Raw genomic sequence first — 25,197 nt, forward strand, 5'->3', positions numbered from 1 at the left:
CGGCCCACTCCCAAAGTAATAGTTTCGAGGCAGTAAGAAGTTATAGCTTAAAGCAATCACCCAAACAACTCTTAAGTGGCCTAGGTGCCATTCCTAGATGGGAAACTAAAACAAATGTGCGACTTCTCAAATGCAAAGCATTTTTCTCCAAGTTGGACTTGGTAGGGGGTGAGGAGAAGGGATAACAGTCCAATTTGCAAATGCAACTAAATTGGCTTGAAAGTTTCTACAAATTGCCTACTGAATCGCATTAGCAGCAAATGGGAGGGGCAGGGGGGCTTGGTAATGAATTCTCATTATTTTAAATGGTCACATTCCCACTGTTTCTAAAAGATTTCTTTGCTTCCCTTCCGTGTGTCACTATAGTCTGTGCAAACTCCCCTGGAGAGGTTGATCAGGGATGCTGAACCTTCCATGGTATGTTCCTGCTTATGCCCTGAATGGCAAGTTGGGTAGCTTCCCCAAGCTGATTAAGACCCGACTGCAAAGCACAAGTCATTTGCTTACAAAATGGAACAAATTCCACTGTTAATGATTTTTGCTCTGCACCTAAGAGATAATGACGGGACATGACTTGGATTCAGACTAGGGGCCTACAAAATTTTGAATTCTGGTGTTTGCTGTTTTATCAGTTAATACATGCAATCTTATTAGATTACACATAATTAATGTTGTTAACATTAATTCAGTTATTTGGCCTTCACCAGAAATGCAAAATTGAAATGGAATAGGCAAGCCAAAAACAGAATAATTAATCAGACTAGTGGTATCAGGCTGGGAGGATGGGCCCTGGAAAGAAGTCTTGTCAGTCTTAAATGTAACCTTTGTCTCTAGTGCGCAAGAACCAAACTCAGTTTTTCTTCATAGTTCAGTTTTTATCCTGAGCTTGTGCAGATCCACAATGGTATGAATCAGTGTGTATGGAATAAAAGGAAAAGCCCTGTATGCACAGGTTGCCTTAGGTGATTCATTTAATTATTAAATCAATTATATAATTATATTCATTGCTGCTGGGTTCTCAACCATAATAACTGATGAGTTAAGGGTGCAGGAGTTTGTTTTGCTTTAACTTCCCAGATAATAAAGAAGAAAGGAGACTTAAGGCCTGATGAAACAAACTTATAGGATTAAGTGTCCAAATTTACTAATCAACCAATGCCTAGTTCTTTCCTATTTGGCAGAAATAATATAAACTAGCAGGGTTACAGGTGTTCTGATTATGAAGGAGCCAAGAACAATTTCATTCTGTTCTGGAACAAAGCAAATCAGTCTTCTAGAAAGAGTAGAGGTGAGCAGAAAAGCGTAGGAAGAAGGATGACAGCTGTCATAAATTGTACCCTGGATTGAGTGTTGCAGGTGAGGTCTGGCTGGATTTCCCTCTGGTATTATCTTTTCTTTTCAATAATGTTTCGTGGGCAGAGGCTGTTGTGGTACATCAGATCCTCAAATGGTCCCCAGTAAGTACACTGCCATGGAATCCCTTTCCTTTCAAATGAATAACCCATCCATTGACTCATGCAATTAAAGGAGAGATCAGCCTGGGCCTCTGGACCTCATGCAAGAGGCCTTTAAAAGAAGGCGAGCCATCCAAGGGACGCACCCTGGCTGGTCTGGAAGCAAACAGACAGCATCCTGTGACTGCCAAAAGGGCCATGCATGGAAGTGCAGGCAACCTCCAGGAGCAGTCTCCAGCGAGCAAGCCACAGCCACTGGGTCCAATGACTGCAAGGAGCTTCATTCTGCCAACAAAACTGAATAAGCCTGGAAGAGAATGCTCAGCTGCACATGACAAGTTTGGGTCAGCCAACATGTAACCACAGCCTTGCGAACCCCTGAGCTAAGGATCCAGCTACCTGTGCTGACATTCTTCACTCCTGCAAACACTGAGACAGTGCACTGTGCTGTTATAAGGTGCTAAACACGTACTGATTTCTTAGGTGCCAATGGAGACCTAATGTAGCTGTCTGGCTGACACTGAGCTGCATCACGGCAGTGTGGCAATCGTTCTCGATGATAAGTGCAACCAGCCACTCACACATCAATAAGTGGTCTTTCTCTGTGTGTCTGGGAAGATCATTCCCTTTCACAGTTACCAGAAGAAAACAAGATGGGATGCTGACAGAAAGCTCGCCACGTCAGTCTACCACATCAACCTAAGAGGACACTCACAAATCAAGCTAAATAGGAAGGAGAAGAAAGGGAAAAGAAAGAGAAAGCATAAAGGAAAGAAGGAAGGAAGGAAATAAATATCAGTTTTAAGTATTGATTTCCTCTGAATGAAAGGAAGAGTTTTTCTCTCCTCTCTTTATGCCTCTTTTACCTATACTTGACACAGTGGTAAAATTTTTGCAACCTTTAGAGTTCTTTCCATGCCATTCACTGTTCTTCAGGATCAACCACTTTCTTTTTACATTCACAATCCATCAATTTAAATAAAACTTAACTGTAAATCAGTTCTGGTAATGCAATAACACTATAGTCATAACTGGAAGCAGAAGGTTTGGGAGTAAAAGTAATTGGCCTTCTAGCAGCCCTGCATCTCAAGCCCAGGAATAGACATAGGTGTCATGTTCCAGAATGGATTTTCAGATTAAACACTCAGTGTTCTATGAGCATCCTGGCACGGGACATTAAGTCACTTAGGTGGCAGTCAGTTGTTTAGCAACTCAAGTGTCCCCTCAGTAAAGCTGGGTGGGGGTCTGGCTGGCTCATGTGCCACAATCACCAGGTTTTCCTGGGGATGTTGATCCTAGGCACTTACCCTTAGACTTGAGTGCCAAGTCCCAAATACATAAATGAAGCAAAATGAATTCCAAAATGTAAAAGTTTGTCTAGAAAAAGAGTGCTTCCAAGGTTTTCATCTTGTTTAACTACCAAGTTCTGATACCAAAAGGTAGAAGCCATGTTATAGTTAATGTGTGAGTCCCAGCTTAAAAAAAGGACAACATTTTCAAAAAACTTCCCATAGCCAAGGAGATGAATTCAAATTGAATTTTCTGAAGTTGAGAAATGAGGCTAGGTAGCATTTATTAAATTTTTGCCAGGTGCAGACTTTTTGTTCTTAGAGTGAATCCTGAGAGTCAGATTTTATCCCTTATTTTAAAAATGTTGAAAATAACAGGGATACTATTTTCTTAAAGTTGGTACAGCCAGAATGGAATAGATGTGAATTTGAAACCTAGGATATTATTTTAACTCTGAATTCAGTGCTTTTAGCTCATAATCTAAGATATATTATAAACACATGTAAATATCTTTTGTAAAATCCAGAGCTACCAACCTCACCCGACCATCAGGTTATTAAAATGGACTTGATCATGGGTCTCGATGCCAAGTGCTCCAGGCTCCTTCTTTACTGACAGTTGGGCCACCCTCTGAGCATGCTGGATTTGGACCATCCTGCATGGGTCAAGACCATAAATTCTTCCCTCTACCTTCTAGATAGCTCCAAAGTCAGTGGGATCATCACGAAACTTAGGCTCAGCAGCTATGTTCAACATGTGAATCCCACTCTGACCCCTGTAGTGATGACACAGGTTTTGTCCTTGCTCTGCAGAATTCAGGCCCAGACAAGGAACCTGAAAAGACTGCAGCTTCTTGGTCAGTGGTAGTGGCCTTCTTACCCACAGGCCTGGTGAAGAAGAAGAAGGACTGACCCACATTTGCACTGGCCCAACAGCCACCCCAACAGCACCAAGATGTGAAGGAAACCCAGAACTTTCAACCCCCAGATGTGTCAGGCTGATTTGCAAAGATACAATAAAAGACTCTAGAATAACTGATATTTTGGGGATAACCAGCTTCTGGGGCATGGCTTCATTGTATACACTCCCAAGCCTTCTTGAAGATGTGGGATAAACAAGCTCTATCACCTTAGCATACCGCTTTTACTCCATAATGAGCCACTGAAAGCATTCTTTTATTTAAAAGTAAGTTAAGGTGATGAGGGCCCTGAATATGCTTCATGGAAAGCTTTAACCAAAACATGAGACTTCCAAGGCATGTCTTCTGGAAGTGCAGGTCCACACAAGCCCCAGACCATCTCACCTTGCCCCTGGTGTCAAGGACTATTTAGTGGCAAAGCTTAAGTAGCAATGGGTCTCCTTCTCTACTAATTTCCCTAATACAGAAATGTATATATTCTTATAATTAGAACAGTACAATAATTGAGTCAAGTGATCAACATTACCTCAGGTGAGACCCTGAATTCACACAAAGATTTATCCTCTGCATAAATTTATGTTCACCATGGGCTTTAGGTGATGCCTCTCCAGCTAAACACTACATATGTGTTCGACATCCTTCTCAGGGACACAGCATCCAGCTGCGTCTCGCTGGTGGTGCTGATTTTGATGATCTGCTCAAAATGTGGCTAAGATTCTACTGCTCTGTGGTATAGTGCACAGTGTACACACAATCCTACTAGCTGCAGTCTATTTTTCCCCCTCATTACTGATCAAAAAACTCTGGGAAGGCATCTTGAAACTATAAAAATCGACCATTCCTCATCAACCTTTCCCCTATACTCATAGTTCTTTGACAAGCTTTAAACTAGTTTTTGATAACATGGTAGCAAAATGGTAATTGTCCTACTCCATCACTTCCTCCACATTTACCAATCAGCACTGCCTTATACATTACACTCCTTTCCAACCAGTTATGCCTCCCTTTAGCCCATAGACTTCAGATTTGTTTACCTACTTAGTATTCCAAATTTTGTTTCAACAGATTACAGTACATTGTTGTCATTCTTTGTTTTGAGGCTCAAATCATGTCAGATTTGATCAATGCAAGGCTGTGTCCTCCTGACATGACTATAGTTTGTACTTCTTAATTTCTGTCACAAAATATTCTATGCTACTATTAGGGATGGTATCTCATCTCCCCTAGCCTGGCATTAATAATTTCTCTAGAGAATCCTCACTGGGAGCATCTGGAGTTCGTTGCTCCTTGGGTGCCCTTGCTTCTAGCATTTTCTTAATGGACACAGTTGAGATTTCATTCCTATATCATACAACCCAGATATGTCACACATATCTGCATTGTCTTGACCCATTTCCACCTTTCATCAATCACAACATACTCCCAAAATAGATTCAGAATCATTATGCCCATAATACTAGGAGTGACACCAACACAAGTTTAAATTTCCTCACACTTCTCTTTTCCTCCACAGAGTGAAAGGTAGATACTGCCAGTTTTATGTTCAAATTTCAGTATTGAACATTAGAGTAATTCCAATGGTCAATTCTTTTTAAATCGTTTTTCCTGGATAGCTCTGTTGCTCAGCTGAAGTGTGCTTAGATTTATTTACTTCACTATGCACTAACTTTTAGTCTCTCCTCCATTCTTGTTGACATAATCTTGTTTTTGAGGATACCAAATACATGCTTTCAAAAGTCAAATCTCTGCAAAAAAAAGTGTCCTCAGAGGGGCACCTTCTTTGCCTAGTCTCTTCTCCTCTGTACTGCATCCCACCTCTTATTGGTAATCAATTTTTGTTTTCTGAGTTATGTTTCTATCTGTGAAATGAACCCAATATATGTATGCTTTTGTACTTAAAATTCCTTCTCTTATAAAAGGTAGCCAGCTATCCTTACTGTCATATTTTGTTAATTTAACTTAGAGTATATCCTGGAAGTCATTTCATGTCAATCAATAGAGATCATCGGCAGGTTTTTTTTTTTTTTTTTAATACAATGACTCTGATAGATGTACATTGCATGGTTCATCCAATTGATCTGTTATGTCTGAGCCTTTTAGATAACCTTCAATATTTTGAAATTCCAAGCATTCTGCAATGGACAAACGTGCTTATATGTTTTTGTGTCATTGGGGATTCAGCTCCCTGGTTATTTCCAAGTAGAACTGCTAGAACAAGGACACAAATCTCGCCATAGAGATCGCCCCATTCTGTGTTCCACACCAATCAGTGAAAACCTCCTTCTCCCAGCAACGCAGTTCACGGTTGACCTTTTAATTTCTTGTGGGTGAGAAATAGTGCCATTGGCATTTTTCTTACTATGCATGCAATTGTTCATTTTCTCATATATTTAAAAGTAATTTGCATTATATTTTGTAAATTTTACATATATTTAAAATGTGCCCTTGCTTCTAGCATTTTCTCAATGGGCACAGTTGAGATTCATTCCTATATCATACAACCCAGTTTAACGTCACATGTATCTGCATTACTGATTATTCAGATCCGCTAGTAGTCTGAAGGATTACTAACTCTTCTTACATGCCATGTGTCGGAAATATTTTCTCCTTTCTGACTTATAGAAGCTATTTTCATGGGCTTTTTTGTTTTATATTTAAATAGTCAAAATTCACTTTTCTCTCTCTTGTGTTAGAAAGCCTTTTCTAGAAACCAGATGACAGAGGAATTCACTGAGGTTTCTTCTAGATAACAGCACGGTTTCAATTTTTACAGCTCAGACCTCTGGATTTCCTGATTTTCCTCCTGGATATACTATAAATATTAGAACTACTTTCATTTTTCTCTAAACGGCTACCTTCTTTTCACAAATCCCACCCTAGCTCCACTGACCTGAAATGCTGCCTTTCTCATACAATAAATGCTTCTACGCAAGGGGATCTTCTGCCCACCTTTGGATCTCCTATCTGCCAGTCTGTGTGACTGCCCAGCTTCTAGTACCATAATACTATTTTAGAGATTCTGTTCTTATATTTGTATGTTGTTGAAGCAAATAAAATGATGGCTCAAACTGGCTATTTGGGGTTTCATACTGACCACTCTGACTCGGAGGCTTAAGGACTGGCTAACTGCCTGTCTCTTTTCTCCCAGGTGTTGGCCTTAATCATCCACATGTAAGAAGAGATGGACTATCAATATTGCCACTGTTGCCTTTGTCAGTATCCATATCATTGTACTGACTTAGCTATTCTATTTATATGACTCAGAATCAAGCTGGTATGTGAATCTCAAACTGATTAAATAAAAAAAGAGTTTCAGATCTGCACAGCCAGCAGACAGCTTTGCAGCCCTGCATCTATGGGTATTCAGGGGACTCTTCCTGGGGTAGGGTGTCCCTTCTTGGCCAGAAAACACATGCATGATTATGGACTCCTGGCTACTCTAAGGCACAGGTGAGGCAAGCTGCTGAGGCCTGGCTTGGGCCACGACGTCCCCGAACATGGATTCCCATATGCTGTTCCTGCCCTGCTTTTGCCTGGTGCTGCCAGAAATGCGGCAGGAACCAGAAAGCCCAGGGAGAAAGCAGCAGCCCACAACAGCCAAGATCACCCCAGGGGACAGCTGCACCTGCGCTACGGCTGTAACTGGATTAATGTCATGACAACCCCAACAAAAATGAAGGCCAAAGGGGTGGTGAGATAACTCAGTGCTCTAAGCGCCTGCTTAGGCAAGTGCAGGGGTTGGGGTTTGATCCCTGGCACCACATACCACACTGGCCCTGCCCCTGGGCATGCTGAGCCAGCAACAGAGTTTTGGTGTGGTGGTGTACACCTGTAATCCCAGCACTGAGGAGGTTGAAAACAGGAGGATCACTACAAGTCCAATCTGCATAGTGAGACCCTTCACAAAATTTAAAAAAAAAAAAATGAAGGCAGAGGGGCCCTGTACTACACCTATAGTCATTGAATGAGAAACGCTATTCCCATCAGACTCTTGGTTACTATGAAAAACTAATCCAACACTGCACAAGAAAGGCAATCAGGGAGCCACTGCCAGCACTTGATGACTGGCAGGGCCTTACTTCTTCATCCATTTGGATCACACTCTTCTGCCTGGAATTTGGCCTTCAAGGAAGCCCCAGGCCGAGGGCTTATACCACAGAGTCTTCGTAACCAGCATTTGAGCATGTCTTCCCTCGTAAGCTTTGGTCAACACATACTGTCACTAGAAGCCAACATAACCACAACCTCGATGGTGACTCGAACTTATTAGATCTGAGCTTCAGTCATGTCTAAAGATTCATTTCTGGGATTCAGCCTCACCTATCAGAAGGACTGGATTTGAGAACATGTTTAAATTGCTGCCTTATAAGAGATTGTGAGCTCAGGTGGAAAGAGGAAAGGAGAACTAGGCATGGTGGAAGCCGAAAGGCTGTTCTTTATGTGAACCAGACACTTTTCAGAAGTATGGGTTGTATTCTAGGACATTCAGCAACATTGCTTGCAAGCGCAACCAACACTAAATACATATACAACCCAGGGAAATGTGACTGAACCCCATAATTAAAGAAGAATGATACAACTGCTTTTCTCTGAAATTAACACCGAAAAACTGTCATAGTGCAGGATGCCAGTAAACTCCAGCCTCTTTCCCAGACCCCCTGTGGACTCACAGTGCTATCGATGTAAGCTTCGGTCCACACCACATCATGCTCCTGGTCAATGACCTTGGGCCGGCTCAGCACATGTAGGTACTCCATGACATTCTCCTGCACGTCCGCCAAGGTAGAGATTTGTGTGAAAAACCCTGCCAAATCCCAAAGGAGAACAACAATTAGTACCATGCAGCAGAATCTGAAATAGGGAGCCTACATAGGCCATGCCTTCTTGCCCTCCTGCTAATTTCTTTCTGATGTGTCGGATCTTGTTGCTACAACCACTCACTTTAGGATCAAGGCAAGCAAAAAGAATCAAATTTCAATCAATCAGAAGCCTACCTCTCAGAGGATATCTCTATTAACCCAGTATACTCCCAGTATTTATGTATTTCCACAGCACAAATGGAAGTCCTCTCCACATCTCATTTTGTAATCTTTTTTTTTTTTCACATTAGGGAGTCTCTTTCTGAGGAGAAAACTGTAAACCACAAGAATCAAAGGCTGTTTGATCATTATAATCTTAACAATATGAGTTTGAATTAATTTTGAATGTATATTAAAAGCCACAATGTTTGCTAGACACTTGATAAACTCTCATTTTTTTTCTTGACAACACAATGAAGCGGGGATTACTTAACGGGGGAGCCCCAGATCTGCCTTTTTTATTTTAAAGAGACTATATGCCTTTTGATACAAAGTAGACATGGTGTCTAAGCAACACCAAAAGATTGCTAGGGATAAGGCTGTCCATTTGGTCTAGAGCTCCAGGGTACTTCTTTGTTTCCTTTTCAATGCCTTTCAGCTCGGGGTCCTTTGAGCTTTGTTGTGAGTCAAGGGAAGTTAAAAGGGAAAGTGGGCACCAGGCACAGGCCTGTTGCCCCAGGAGAGTTTTCTTGGTTCCTGGAATGGAGGAGCAAGGAGGATGAGAGGAGCAAGGCCCGGCCTTTTGAGATCCTGGCACAGCAGATGAAGCAACATCACAAAAGAGCACAACCAACATTAAGCTAGCACACAGAAGACAAAGCCAGTCAAAGCTGGCTCCCCTGACCAGGGCCAGGATGGCTGAAAACTATAGGATGCAGACTGGTCACAGAGAGGAAGAGGGACTGAGGGGCTTAGCAAAGCAAGGGGTATGAGCAAGACCTTTGATCAGCGAGGACCAGGCCTACTAGAAGTAGAAAAATGCTGAGAATGGGTAGAGATAAGGAATTGGGCAGAGGACAGCAACTGAGTGCTCTAAAATGAACTGGAATATCAGTACCTGGGAAAGAACTGAGACTTCATTCTGATGGTAGGTGGTCTCAGAACTTTAGCAAGGGGACACTGGATAGACACAGACTCATGCTTCTTCCTCTGATGGCTAAGTGTGAACTATATGCTCATACTCTTACTTACCGAATAAATAAGAAAGTGTGAATCTGTCTCTGAATCGAGATCTTGCTATGGCATTTATAGAATCTCTTCATGCCTCAAACAAGGCTGAGGGTAAAGAAACACCACCCTTTTCATTGTCCGGGAAGGTTGGGACCCTCCCAGCGATTTCCAAACAAAGGCCAGCTGGTTTGAATTTTATGTGCCAACCCAAAACAGGTTGCGACCATGTGGCCTCTGGGTCCCTGATGACAGCTCTGCACAGTGCTAATTAGCATGCATTATCACTCCTGCCTGCTCCACCCTCCTGCTAGGGACACACCCTCCCCCCTTCAGGGAAAAAGGGGCCCCCACAGGAAGAGTGTGAGCACCTGATGTAGTTTAAGACTCAGGAGCAGGGCCTAAAAGCACATCTCTCAGTGGTCTGGCTCCACAGTGAGGGCAATGCATTTGGCAAACTACTCTCACAGTGCTCCAAGGTGGTCCTCTTTCAGCCATGGTCGAAAGGCAAGTTTTAAAGGGATGGCTGGAGGGAAGGGGACACGCTACAGCCATAGGTATCATCTCTCCATGCATGGTAGCTGCAGCCAATGTTTGGATGGGAAAGAAAATACTTCTTTCTTTAGTAGATAACACTTGGTGGTTCTAAGTGAAGAGTCCTGATGGAGGGCCAGCTAAGAGGGTGCCGTGTGGTGGTCAGAGGAGGGGATGGAGTGATGCTGGGTTAGGGACCATGGCCAGCATTTGCATTGTGGAGCCAGGTGTGCTGTGAAGCCAGCTTCTTCTAGAAGTGTCCCTTGACTATTTTCACACTGAACCCTCAAAGCCCAACAGTAAAACTTGCTGATAAAGATTTTGCAAAACCAACCCAAGAAAAGAAAGGGGATGCATGTAAGAAGGAAGATGGGCAGGATAGGTCATTAGCACAGAAAGGAAGTAGAGAGAAAATCAACCACATGCTTGGACAGGGATTGAGCTGAGAAATCATCTTTACTAGGCCTTGTTTTGTCAAAGTTCTGAACAGTTGTCAAGAGCTGACTTTCTGGAGCTAGCTGCACACCTGACACCTCCCCGGGGATCACTAACAGAACTCTCAGACTAAGGCCTTTTAGAGCCAGCTCTGCTCAGCTCCTCCTACGGCTCATCTTTCATCTCTCAAGAGTTGCGATCTGACTGATTAGGCTAAAAGTAGAATTATCCTAGATATCCATCAATCCCTCTAACTCACCACCATGTTTTCCTGACATTCTTCTCTTTCCACTGCTTATCCTGCTCCAAGACTCTATCATGTCACCAGGAGCAGAGCAACATCTCCCTAGGGATCCTGCTCCTCATCCAGGCTTCTCACAGCTGAAAGGGTCATCTTCCAGTATGTGCAGGGCATCCTTTCTAGCTGGAGTCCTACAGAAGCTTCTATTTAGAATTAGAGTAAAAATCTAAATGCCTTACTCTGACCTTAGAGACCCCTGAACCTGCCTGGTGGGCTCAGCTTCAGCTTGTTGGGCCTTCCTTATGCTGCTCTCCTAGGTTAAGCTCAGAGTCAACCACAGGCCTTTGTTCCTCCCACCAGGTACAACCTTTATCTGGTTTTTTCAAGGATCATTCCTCTTTATGATTAAAGGTTCAGTTCGTACAGCCCCCCCCTAGCCCTCCTTTCAGAACACACTCAATCTCCCCTCACTCTGCTTTGGGTTCTTCAGAACATCCTAATCTGAAGGATGTTCTCTGTCCCTGGATTAAGAAGTACTTCCTTTCTATGTTCTCTGTCACTGGAATACTATCTCCATGGAATGTGCTTGTCTTGCAAGGAGGATTCTCCCAGAATAGGGTGTGTAGGGACGTGGGAACTATCAGCAATGCAGGAGTCTTCGCTGAGTTCTTTCTGGAATTTACCGTGCCTTTCTCCTTGCATTCAGACCCAGTGATATTCAACTCATGTGTTCATGGTATAAGGGAGACATGAGAAGTTCAGAGCTAGTGATTCCCCCCGATCACTTTCATCTAGGTTCATTTCATTCGAAAGTCTTTGCTGTGGAGTTTTCAAGGTGCTGCTTTGGCTCAGAGTGGGAAAGGAAGGTTGCTCAGAGCTCCCTCGAGAGCAAAGCACCTCTTCTACGAGACTTGCATGTTGCAGCTGGAAATCTTTGACGGTGGGCATGGGGTAAGAACACACTGATGTCCTCAGAGATGCACAAATACTTAGTGACAAAAGGTCTACTCCAAACCAAAGGCACAAGTCCAGCTCTCCTAGGTTCACTTCAATATGGAAATCAGGGCTACAGATGTATACAAGGTAAAAAATAAAACCTGAAATTATAAAAGTAATATTGAGAATAGATGGTGCAAAACATACTCAGATTTGATCCTCGCTCATTAAAATGTAAAACCTTTGAGAAAAAGTCTTTTGTTTTTAAATATTTTCATTTAAGTTTTAGTTAACAAATGATGGATAGTAGGAAATAGCTAAGGATTGGAATCTTTGGCTGTAACCGTAGACACTTCCCTTACGTTTTCTCCATATTCTTTGAGCTGGCCACTTTCCCCTCTTTTTTTTCCTGTTAAACTGTAGCTCTAGAATGTTTATTCTCTAATGTACCTTTTTGGACTTCATCTATCATGTAAGAAAGTAGAATCAGCAATCATCTGTAATTACCAAGCAGTAATTAATGCTGAAATTAGCCTCCTATTACAGATGGTGTGGTCATTTTTCTATGTAACATCAATTTATTTACCTTATTCCCTTATAGAGTTCCTTCCGTGAACTCTGGGTTACAACTACTGAGTATGATAAACCATATGCAACCTGATTTTACCGCCCTGACTTCAATATTTCTTAAGAGTTCCTTGTCTAAAAGCTGCCTTGACACGAGCTGCTCCAGTAACACATAATTCAACACTATACTTTGCACTGACACCAGATCTGAGGGTGCCCAGCATGTGTCCTCAGAGAGTAGACCCCCCTGTCTACATCATAAAGTGAGGTTCTCTCTCTTACTTCGGTGTGATACAGTGCCCTTTGAATTTTTCCACAGACTCTTTTGTTGCTCAAGGGAGGCAGGGTGAAAACCAGAGGGGCTAGGTTCCAGATTCCTCAGGGACCTGAGGTGAGAGCGAGGTCTGCAGTGGCAGGAAGTCCTTGATATGATTGCACTCGTTTGCATTTCCTAGGGAACAAGAGTCCTCTTGGAAGACTCCCTCAATAGTCTGTCACCTCTTCCTCTTCATAAGCAACACACACACACACACACACACACACACACCCCTATAAAGCACTTATTTTTGTAGAAAAATGTACAATTTATAAACAGTTTCTACCTTCATGTATTTTCAACCTGCACAAAGCACAAGCAAGAGACCCACCGAGCTTCGAAGGATGTATCCATGGAATTAGAAAGGCCAGACCAGGGAGACAAGGACAGGTGGGGCAGAGGGCCTTGCGGCCTCAGAGGGAGGAGGAACAGGGGTCCTGGATGAAGCTGTAAGAATCGACTACAGCCTCAGATTTAATATAAGCCTTTTCCTTTGTAAAGCTTAGTACATCTCAATTTCTAACTCCCTGATACAAATATAGGAGGAAGAAGACGAGGAAGAGGAAGAAGGGGAAGGAGAAGGAGAGAAAAAGGAAGAGGAAGCAGCAGCAGCAGCAGCAGCAGCAGCAGCAGCAGAAGAAGAAGAAGAAGAAGAAGAAGAAGAAGAAGAAGAAGAAGAAGAAGAAGAAGAAGACGACGACGACGACGAAGCAGAAGCAGAGACCCACTGGGAGTAGCCATGTGGGCTTGCTCCTGGAGCTCTGTGGCTGTGACCTGTCACAGCCTGCGATGGCCTCCAGGGGGCCTCATCTCTTACAGCCTTAATGCTCACAAGTGTCTGGACGCAGACCACCCAGCAGTGCAAGGTGAGCCAGTGCTAATTCCAGAACTCACCAGCTGGGGCTGAAACCCAGTTCCAGCCTGCATGAACTATGGCATATCAGAGGCCTTTCTCGCTCTCTAGTTTTATTTTCTTAGGTTATGGGAGATACTTAAGAGGCCTCTATGAATCCTAACTCGTTCCTTGCCAAGAAAGGCAGCTTCCCATCCTGTAAGGAGCTAAGGCTGGGGCTTGAGTTCACCTGGGCCTGGATCTCCCTCCTGGAGCAAGGTTAGCAACTTGGCAAGCTCAGTTTCCTTGTCTGTAATCTAAAGAACACACACAAATAACTGCACAAAGGGATCTTAACAGCTGTTCTTTATGCCTTCCTCTACCTATCTAAAACAGCAAAATGTTTTACCTACAACTTTTTTTTTTAACCCTCAGTTGGTGGCCTCAGAAATCAGGGGCTATCTTTTTAGGGACATAGTACTTATTACAGTGAGATTAAGAATTTTTTATTAGAAAAAGGTTGAGGTCTGGACTTCCAACCAGTTCTCTCTCAAATAAAGCAAGAATAAACTTTAACCCACCAAAAAATGTTTAAGCTGAGTATACAATCAAGAGAGACACACACAGCATTTCAACAACTGGAACTAATGACCAATTGGTTGAGAACCCAAATATGCAACACCTTCTTTATTTGCACAGCTGGAAAAGACTTTGTTAACCATGATTTCTGAAGGAGAATCAGCCAGCACCTACTTGCGATGTTAAAACACCGAACATTAGAGAAGGTCATTGCAGCTTTACACAGTATCTTGGCTAGCTGGTGCTTCGTTTCTGTTTTCCCAGTTCACTTGTTTATACAATGGTGCAAATACAGCTCATTGGATTTCACAAGCCATTTTGCAGTGGTCGGGCTTATTCTGATATATGTAAAAAGGCATGCTGCTTTGCCTCATTAGGCTGGTTCCCTCAAGATACAACCTATTTGTGCATAAAATGATACAGAGCAATGGGTGTCAGGCCACTCTGCTTTGCTATAAAAGGCAGAGAACACGTGTAAGGGTATGAGGTCCCCCAAATATTCATTTCCAGGGGACAGTGTCTGAGCTTCCCTGGCTAAGAATGGTTTCCCTGGCTATCAGACTTCCAAGAAAAACACTTTGTATGGATAGCCAGTCCTTCCCCCTGACCTAGGGCTGATGGGAGGGCCCTAACCATTCCTTTTCATTCCAGGGTCACTCGGTGGTCAAGCCTGCTCACTCAGTCAACAGACTTCACCTTGGCCTCTTCCCAGGTCTGCTCCAGTCCCTGAATGCTGACTTTTCATTTCACTCAAGAACTTGGCTGAGTCAGGGTGAAAATATGTAAGGGGGTGGAGCTGTGGACCTCATGTCATTTGAGATGAAGCACGTTACGCTGTTTGCATACTATAACAATCTGGGACTATAAACTGTGATTTAATTAATGACCATAGATGAATACTTGCTCACCGATCTTACGTGAATAAAAACCCCATAACTGACGCAACATGAAGCCAATGTTTACAGGAGCACAGATGACTAGAACCTAACATTTTGATCGCAACTGCTACTTTGAAGAGAGAGTCAACCAGTGACATTCTATTTCCAGATCGCTTTAGGAAAAAAGCAGATTCAGAAAGGCAGAACTATTCAGAAGCAATGACTTTGATAGAAAAGGAAATATTTGGATTTGGGGAAAAAAGGAAAGGCTCATTGTGGAATGCAACAGCCTATCCATCGAGGCAGCTACTATTACCTTCAAGGATTTTCTGAGTCACTGTACTCAGATAATCTTGAAGGCTATGTCCTATTGACAGACCCTGAGTTGACTAAATGTCTTCAAAAGGATGCTTCAAAGATTTTTATAAGCAATGACTAAAACTGAATTATGGTACAATATTAGTTGATGAAGACAAGACTTCAGTTGGAATAATTCTCATCAGCTGGACACAGACAGTGGTTAAAAACAATAACCCATGACTAAATGCATGCTAGCTGCTAGGCAGAATTGGAATCTGGTATGGCAGCAAGAACAAAAAAAGTTTAATTAGAAAATGGAAAGGAACTTCTTCAAGACCACAGAATAAAGGAAAAAATGGGGAAAGCATAGCTCAGTCAAGGTTTTCAAATGACAATAAATTTCCAAAAGAAGGGCTTCTTCACACCGAGAAAATCTGGGATTTACTTAGTCTCCCTTTCCTGTGCTTCCCCCTGACATGAAGCTGGACACAGTACTCCGCAACAGGCAGAACCACTGATACCGCGTCACAAGATAAGCCAGCCAATAGACTAAATCACTGCCCAATGTGTCTTTTCAGAGCTTCAAGGAAATGTTAAAAAAAAACTATGCTACTCTTCATTTTTTAGATGAGAAAATTGAGACTTGCTCTAAAGGTGCTCCAAATAAAAGCAGAAAATTAAAGACAAAACAAGCAAAGGGTAAGATGGGCATGGGTTTATTTGCCTGGCTCTGCATCTGCTCTCTGAAAACTTTCCACCTGCCCTCCCAATGGTGTAGGCCCTTCTAGTAGATGGTTACCTCTGTCCACGTTCATCAGAGTTGGGCTGGGCTGGGTAAAATAGCTGCTGAGGATGAGGAAGGAAACTTGAAATAATTTAAATCTGTTGATCAATATCACATGGAAGAGACATCAGTCCTCTGTTGCAATCTCATGCCTGGCCTACAACACGTGTTGTGAGATGGATGGGCGTACACAGTGGAGGGTTACTATATCAAAGTAGGGAAGATGTATTCACAGGGAAGCAGAATGTCAGGAACATTTAGAGAAAGATCAAGAAAGAAGAGAAAAGCGGAGGGCTCATCTCTGTTCCTTCATGTAACTGAGCATGCATCCTACTCAGTGTTCTGAGTCACTCCCCTCTCTTTCCAAAACACTCCTTTTTTTAATTGCAGGGAGTAACTTTTGGTTGCCTGTAACTAAAATAACATTTTCTTATGTCACCAAAACTAAAGCTAAGACCTGCATACCCTTCATCTCTCTTTCTTTCACTAAGGGCTAAACACTACAACATCTATAAAGCATGGGTTAGGAAACCAATACCACAGCAGACTACCTAAATCCATCAATATCTACCACTATGCATAAGACATACCTTCCTTGATTAGACTTGACAGTCAATTTATTCCTTTTTTAAGCGTAAAAGGAACACTTTCTCTGAATAAGCCATAAAGTGAAGCTCTATCAGAGGACCCAAGATGAAGTCAGTCAAAGACTGCTCTCCTGAGCTGTTGTATTATAAGAAAGATGATACAGCACCAAGGAAGAACTGGGCCACTTATGTGCTAGGTGTTGAGCTACTGGGTTTACTTGTATAGACTTATTTCATGCCCACCACATAGGTACTGTGAAAATTCTGATACCACCCATCTTTGGTGGGTGACATAAATCAGATGCATTCAGGTGGATTTGATCACGGGCACACTATTTGTAGAAGATGGATTTCAAAAACAAGAATCTGGGGCCATCCAGATAGCTCAGTGGATTAAAGTGCCTGCTTAGGCAGATGTAGCGACTGGGGTTAGATCCCCAGCATGCTGTGGGAGCTCTAAGACAGACTGAGACTGGGCATGGTGGTGTGCACCTATAAATCCCAGTGCTTGGGAGGCTGAAAAAAGGATCACTATGAGTCCAAGCTATGTAGTGAGATCCTGTTGACCCTGTACTGAATACATTAAAAATATCCAAGAGTCTAGAATTAACTGTCTATTAGCCTTCTTTGTCACTGTGGTTGTGTAGAGCATGAAAAAAGGCCCTTATCAGACAGGGAGACCCTGTTACTGTGCACATTCTGTCCCCAAAGTATTGTTTCTGATACACAGGGCATCAGTAATCAATTAATTTCCGAACATAAAAAAATCTGACAGTGATTGTTAAATACGTGTGCCCAGCATTAAACTAGGTACCTCCTCTGTACCATCGTGGTGCTTCAGAATCAGAAGAACCAGATAAAAAGCTTCAGCCAGACATGAGGGGAATACATTGAATAGATCAATTATGGTTTAGATCTAGAATGTCCCCTAGAGAGCCTCATTTGTTCATGGGCATGGGTTTGGGGTGGTGAAGGGATCAGAGAGGTCACATAGCCAACTTGCTGTTAGGTGGTGGGCATAGGTAGGATGGGATGTGGGAGGGTCTGGCTTCCTCCTGGATCTTCCCTTCTCTCTCTGATTCTTGGCTTCCATCTTCTGAGTGCCAGACCCTCCCTCTGCCTAGAAGCCAGGGCCAAAACATGGGCCCAAACAAACCTCTCTTCCTTTGACTTGTGGATGCTGGGTGTCATGTCTCAAAAGTGGGAAAGCAAGGAAGACAAGACCTACTGTTGAATATAGTCAAGATCTTATGATTGGGGCTGGGGATACAGCTTAGTGGCTGCCTGGCAAGCCCCTGCCTGGAAAGTGCATGGTCCTGAGTTCAATCTAATGACCACAGTTAGGAGCAATTACAGTTAATAGCAATACATTGTATGCTGGAAAACTGCTGACAATACACATTAAGTGTTCTCACCATGAACGTGTGATCGGTAGGTGAAATACAGCACTTATTAATCACCTTCACTGCATCAACTTGCCATGCATACATACTTAAGAACATTGTGTACTCCATAAATATATACAGCCTTTATTTGTGGATTCAAAAATCATCAAAGGAAGAATTACTGTTACTATCTTCCATATTAAAATATGAGGTGTATTAAAGTTAACTAACTTAATTAGTCACATAGGCAAAGTTCTGCCATAGGTCTGTATGAAGCTAGGAATTTCAGTTCATGCTCTGTAAATGTCCCCACCAGAGTAATTCTCCTCAGCTAACTCAGTTTCAAAGAAACTGTACAGGGCCTTAGCCACTCTGCATAACAACGTTCTTACAAGTTATAAACATATTTTGGGGGAAGGTGTTATATTTCTGCTATTGATCTCTCAGGAACACCAAGGTCTTAGCTTGAAATTCACAACCTTCTTATACATTCTTACTCAAAGACATGGGGTAGAATAGTGGTCATTAGAACATGGAAAGGGGAAACGGCATTCAGAAAGGTCGGATAATACAGTTGGATGTGAAGATTATGTTCTAGTTCTCTATAGTATAATTGGGTGAATATACTTAACAGTAATTCATTATAAATTTCAAGCTAGGGCTGGTGGTACAAGCCTATACACCCAGCACTTGGGAGGTTGAGGAAAGAAGATTGTCATGACTTCAAGGCAAGCCTGGGATACATAGTGAGTTCAAGACCAGCCTAGACTACACAATAGGAGCCTGTCTCAAAAACCAAACAACAGCACCACCAACAAGAAATTTCAAAATTGCCTCTCACAAAGAAATGATAAATGTTTGAAATTATGGATATGCTATCATTGTGTATTGTGTATAATATGTCAAAATAGCATACTTTGCCTACGAATATGTGCAATTATTGTTTGTCGATTCTTTAAAACATTGAAGCCTGCCCTCAGAAATTTCTTTCTTACATCTGTTCCTAATTCTGCACATGCATGGGGAAGTGACTCAGAGCAAAGCACATATGGGAGACCCACCTTTGTTGGCACAGGCCATCCACTTGAGATTGTCTGCAAAAGCAGCCTCTCGTCCGATAAGGTAGGTGAAGATGCGAACCTGAAAGAAGACAAACACACGGGTGAGTGGCATTCGCTTCTTGCCATCTTGCACAAATCACGTGCATGCCTCACACACATGTGGTTCACCTCTTTAATGCTCCATGCTTCCCATCTGCAGGAACATATTTAAGACATTTGAAGTATAGTCAGCTAGAAATATATTCAGAATGAGGTCTTTGATCTTGGAAGCCATATGGAGCTGGTGGTAGTTGTTTTTCGGTGTGCAGCTCACGACAGAGGCGGATGACTTGATGTGGGAACAGCACGGCCTTGGGTTTGCTCCACAGATGGACAAGGATCATCCAGGTCTGGATCAAATCCCCAGACATTTCCCTCTTCCCCACAGGAAACTCAGAATGTGCTCTTGTAGGAATAAAAAGGCCACTGCAAGAACCTCAGCATTTCCACTCAATGGGATACACAGACTGCAGGCGCTTTCTTACCATCTGCAGTGTCTGGCATGATTTTTGAAGGTAATTAGCTAAGACAAGAGGTACAGACCATCGCCAGGAGACTGATGGGGACTTGCTCTAGTCCTCTTAAGCTTTTGGCTCCAAATGAGTTGGGAACACATTTAAAACCCTGGGAGAGCATTTTATATGTTTTCTCCACTCTTTCATGAAGGTAGAGCTGTGTGAGAGAAAGCACTACCCAACCTACCCAACCAAGTAGTACCTGATGGATGACTCAATAAAGGAAAAGTAAAAAACTAAAAGTATAAGAATCTTTTCGTTGAACCTATAGTGACATGTGGTGAATACCACACCAGCTGCGCAATAGTTTCCAGTAGGCTAAGTGTGGCTGTTCAGTGGCCTCTTTGTGAAGAAGCTGAATGAGAGTGTGGCAGGAGACGAAGGACACTCAGAGGGCAGCTCCAAAGGCCTTGCTGTCTGATGGGCCTTCAGCTCAGACAGCCTGCAGGCTCAGCATAGCCGTTGCTGCTTCAGGGCTGGTCATAACCAGTGCCTTGCAGAGTTAGCCAGAGAGGGTGATCTCCTTGGGGAACGAAGGGGCTGCGCCTCCTTGACCCCACTGTATCCTCATGAAACTAAGACTTGGAACCTTACAACACAACACAACACAATGAAGATATATGAATGTGTATAGCTGATGATAAAATTGAATATTTTGATTAATTACGAAGATCCTCTATTCCAAGCATGAGGACATGAAGGCCAGCTTTCAGCAAGGGTTTACTTCTAACTAAATAGATGTTTAAACAGACACTATCATGATGAAACCTCAGTCTGGCTTCACCTGTGACTGGTAAAGAAGTCACTTCATTCATCCAGCTCCCACAAAGGGGCTTCCTGGGTAGACAGACAAGCCACGTCTTCACTCTATAAGCTCTTTTGCTATCACTCCCTTTAGAGTCACATTGGGGAACAAGGATATGATTTTTTTTAAATAGGAGATTCTGGCCTTTCTTGGAAGAAACAACAAGCAAAGATCCAGCCTTATGTGGACAAACATGGTTGTCTCTGCCCCAATGTAGCAGTTTCTCTTAATAGCTCTATCTGCTCTGTATTTAGCTGAGTATCTTCAATTTAAGCAAAACAGAGACTAACTTAAATAAAGTGTTTTATTTAGTTTCATCAAGGTCTGATCTTATGTGAGAAGCCTTCTGAGACTTAGAATAGCAGTGAGAGCTCCCTTCAGTCTCCTAGAGATATTGGCTCTGCCTACATAGATGATGCCAACCAGTTCCAAGCCCCACAGCTACCACCCACAGGAGCCAGGACTGAAGTCCAGTCTCTAGAAATCAGACCCATGGTTTTTTTCACAAATCCTTGTCTTTAATTTCATATTTAAACTCTTTCAATGGAAAACGGTACGCTCATAAAAACATATGTCTCCCCACTGGCTGTTGGCCAAGCAAGCAAAGAGAACAGATAGCTATTAGGAATGAAGCAGCGAGGCTATCTCTGGAGACAGAATGGCCTATTTGGTTAGGAGTACAGCTAGCTAAACATGCCAGCCTGCGATGCTGTCCAGATGAAGCAGCTCACTAGAAACTGAGTTCTCTCCTGGAGACACTGTTAAAAAAAAAAAAAAAAAACAACAGCAAAAAAAAAAAAAAATGGAGACACAAAAAAAAAAAAAAAAAAACCCAAACAATGCCTTGTATCACTGGCCAAGCTTCCACTATTCCTGATTTGAAAGATGGCAACTTCCTTGGAAAAACAGTAGGACTGTACCAAATTTTAGATCAGACATGATTGCTCAAGAATAACTGTTCTAACAATAACCACAATAATGCAAACCAGCACTATGACCCCTGGCCTCGTAACTATGTTGGTTCTCTAATCAGTATCGTCCCATGGGTAAGGTACTATATGAATGGATTAACAGGCATTATATTTATTTGTTGATTTCTATTATTTTATTTTATTGCTTATGAAAGACAATCAAAATTATTTCCATTTATGTGCAGGCTCTGGCTCCCAGTCGACTGATCTCCTCTTCTGAGAAAAAAGCCTTCTTAGGATTGACTTATTGTATCTCTGCCTATAAAATAAACATAATCCAACAATTCTGAGTTTATGCCCTCCTTTCTTCACAGTGATGCCTCTCAAGTGATCACAAAGGGATTTTATTTCAAAGTATAAGAATCTTTGGAGAACAACTGAATAATTTCTGTAGTATTTTATTCTTTGTGATTATTTTTTGACCCAGTTATTCTATCTCTGGGCCCCTGCAACTAAGATTACAAATATAATCCCCATGGAGAAAAACAGGTACCAGAGAAGACATGAAGGAGTAGGGACGTGGAAAAATGTACACATGTTTGGGAAGCCCTGTGATTCCTATTTGGATACTTACAAATACACAATGATGAAAGTACAGTGATGATATTCCCTTTGATTACTTGTCATGGCCAAAAGTTAAGGCATGATTCTCGATAGGGAATTAGCTAAAAAAAGTATCATATATTTATGTGTGACACCATGCCGCCATATACTCATCCGTTCTGAATTGGTAAGAGGAGAAAAGCAAGCTGAAGCATACTCAGTAGCATAGAGTCCTATATTTTTTTCTTATAACAAGGAGCTCACACTTTTGACTTCATAAACTTTCATATCGTTTGACTAATTTTACAAAAAGCTAGCAGTACATTAATAATTAAAGCCTTTCTTAAATGAAATGAAAATAATGACACTGTGATTTCCTAAATAATTCCAAAGGATATAGGCAGACTAAATACAGGAGGGCAAAATCAAACATAAAAATCAGATTACTTGTAGAAACCCTTCCACACTTCTAGGAATGCAAAGCCTGTATGACTCACAGAGTCCAACTGCTCCTCGTCTACTTCATTAACCGATGCTAGAGGCCGATGGATCTCATTTCCAACAGCAGGAGTTTCTTCCCTATGAACTGCCACCAAAGCAACTTTCACTGGTTTGCCTTGAATTCGAGTGCTTTTCTTATGTGGCTGCTCCCACTAGCAAGGCTACCTTAAGGACAAAAGGGACATCCATGAAGGGGAGGAGCCAATAACTGACTGACTGACATGAAAATCACCAGTGAAAGGAGAGCAACTCATTATCTGATGTGGCAAAGAAACCTGTGAAGAGCCAGGTCCAGGGGAGTCCTGACTGTCATATGTGCAGAACAGACAGTCGTGGGATATGGCACAGCACGATGCAGGCCTGAAACATCAGCAGAGACACCAAGCACCCAGAGAGTCAGGCCTTCGCATGCCCCATCCTCAGCTACAGAAGATGCCCCTGGCACTAATGCAGCTCAGAGGCAGGGGGAAGAAACAGTCTGCATCCACCTATTAGTTCATTTTGATCTCGCACTTAAGTTTGCAAAGATTTTCAGCGCTCTACAAATCCAATTAAGCTTAATAAAAGTCCAATGTAGACTTGCAAAGTTCAAAGTCATTTGCTTTAATCTACTTAGGCTAAAATTTCCCAAAAGAAACAAACAAAAACTCAATTCAGTTTTGCCCTCAAGCAGATTATGCTTCTTACTAAACTAGCTGCAGTCCTCATGTAAAAACCTATAGGAGCACGCTTCCTTTGAACTGTTAGTGAGGAGAAGAGAGAATAACTGTGTAAGCTAATGAATCCAGTTCTATCCTTTTTTGGTAGCTATTACTGTAGGAGAGAGAAGTGGCTGTGAATAGAATTATAATGGGACAACTTCATAGCCACAAAGAGGCTGTTCCAACCAGCAAGGCTGCCTTAAGGACAAAAGGGACATCCATGAAGGAGAGGAGTTAATAATGATTGACTGATAATGAAAATCACCAATGAAAGAAGAGGAACTTATTTTCTGTCACCTCCAACTTCCAAGTGCCCACTGCACACCAGGCATCATTCCATGAGGACGAGTTAAACTGTCCTCAGAGAGCTGACATTTTCTTGGAAGTGAATCAGGAATAAATGACAAATTCATAGGTAACATTTATTTATTGGATGAAAGGCATATGAAGAAGACAAAGCAGCGTAAGGTGGTGAATGATGCGTCTTCTCCCCTAGAATAAGAGGAAGAAAAGTTACCTAAGAAAGTGACTTTTGACCAGATGTGTGGAATATGTAGGGGTGGAGAATGGGACAAACCATATGGTTTATGAGAAAAGAATGGTCCAGGTAAAGGAAGCAAGGTCAGTGAAATAAGGGTGAGTAAAGTGACAATGAAGAACACAGAAAGGATGGAGTAAGGCCGTAGAAGTGACTGCTGGGGGTGAACTCAGAGAGACGATGAGTACCAGATCTCATGGACTCCGCAGGCTACTGTTAGAGCATGGGGTGTTTTCCATCAAGAGGTATAGAAGACACACCAAAGCCAGGCTTGGGCTGACACATAACATAAGAGGTTTGTTCTTGTGGCAGTCTGGACATGCTCTGTGGGCCTCTGATCACCTGGCTGCCCACTGATGTCCTTAAATTTCTGAGTGTCCCATTCAAGAATAACTAAACCAGAAGCTCTGCAGGCAGGACCCAATTCTTAATCTCCCCAGAGAGGTTCTCATGCGTAGCCAAGTTTCAGAAGCCCACCCACAGAGAGATACAGTTGAAATGAAGACACCACAGAGGTGGGGATGGGGGTGGGGGTACTACAGTGTTCCAGGTGAGAGGTGACAGTGGCTATGAGAGGCCATGGCAGTAAGAGCTCTGACTTTACCGTGCATCAGAATCACCAGGAACTTTGGAGCACCTGCTAAACGTGGATTTCTGGTCCCACTCCAGAGGCTTACATCATTCAACTCAGCCACCTACTATTTATTTTTTAGGTGCTTGTAGCAGGTCTGATGCCAGTGGGTTAAACCCAATATTCAAAAAATAGCCCACAAAAGATGAGGTCTGAGCAGAGAGTAGAATTGGGGATTAAGAAATCACTGGAGAAAGCTGTTTGTGTAGGTTGCTAAGACTGAGGTTTAAATTTAGGAATTTGACAATGCAGGGAAGAAAAAATAGCAAATAGCAGATATAGATCCTGAGGACAGTTTTAAAGATGCTCATGTCAATCTAAGAAAGTAAGAACTTCATACACCAACCACATCGAGGAAGCAGGATGAGCCAGCTGTAGCTTCTTTCTTGAAGAGAGGGCAGACCTATACCTAGTGCTCTGCAGCTGCTAAGCTGGGCTTCACATTTGCAGTTGTTCCTTGAAATACCAATAACACCCCTCTTCCTCTCAGGATGGGAGAAATGACTGGGGACAGAGGAGATACATAATCTGTGCCATGCTGGCCCCAGAACCAGGCATAATGGTGCATGCCTGTAATCCTAGGATTAGGGAGGCTGAGACAGGAGGATCACTACGAGTCCAACTGCATAGTGAGACCCTGTATCAAACAAAACATTATAAAAAAATTTTTAAAAAGAAAAAAGAATGAATTTTTTTATTTAAGAATGAAATTTAACACATGGCTGATACTGACAAAGGTTCTACAATCTGAGTTACAGGATCTCAGGATAAATCCTGAGGGGATTTCACTGACCTTATCAGACCCAAAAGCTACAACTCTTGTTGCATA

The 25,197-nt window shown here is 42.4% G+C and overlaps 1 protein-coding gene across 2 annotated transcripts in view; it reads right to left on the minus strand.

Annotated features, from left to right (window-relative positions):
• The window catches only part of Cacna2d3 (calcium voltage-gated channel auxiliary subunit alpha2delta 3), a 954,216-nt gene that overhangs the window by 315,663 nt on the left and 613,356 nt on the right, over positions 1-25,197 (minus strand). For both annotated transcript variants that reach the window (XR_002821195.1, XM_023715780.1), the window contains exons 12-13: positions 19,125-19,203; positions 8,334-8,467 (exon numbers count right to left, since the gene is read on the minus strand). Coding sequence is in view for 1 of the 2 variants with exons in the window: in XM_023715780.1 (XP_023571548.1) it covers positions 8,334-8,467; positions 19,125-19,203 (213 nt within the window). In the remaining variant the exon portion in view is untranslated. The remainder of the gene's footprint in view (positions 1-8,333; positions 8,468-19,124; positions 19,204-25,197) is intronic.

This window comes from Octodon degus, unplaced genomic scaffold (assembly GCF_000260255.1).
Source record: "Octodon degus isolate 3935 unplaced genomic scaffold, OctDeg1.0 scaffold00043, whole genome shotgun sequence".
Classification (NCBI taxonomy): Eukaryota; Metazoa; Chordata; class Mammalia; order Rodentia; family Octodontidae; genus Octodon; species Octodon degus.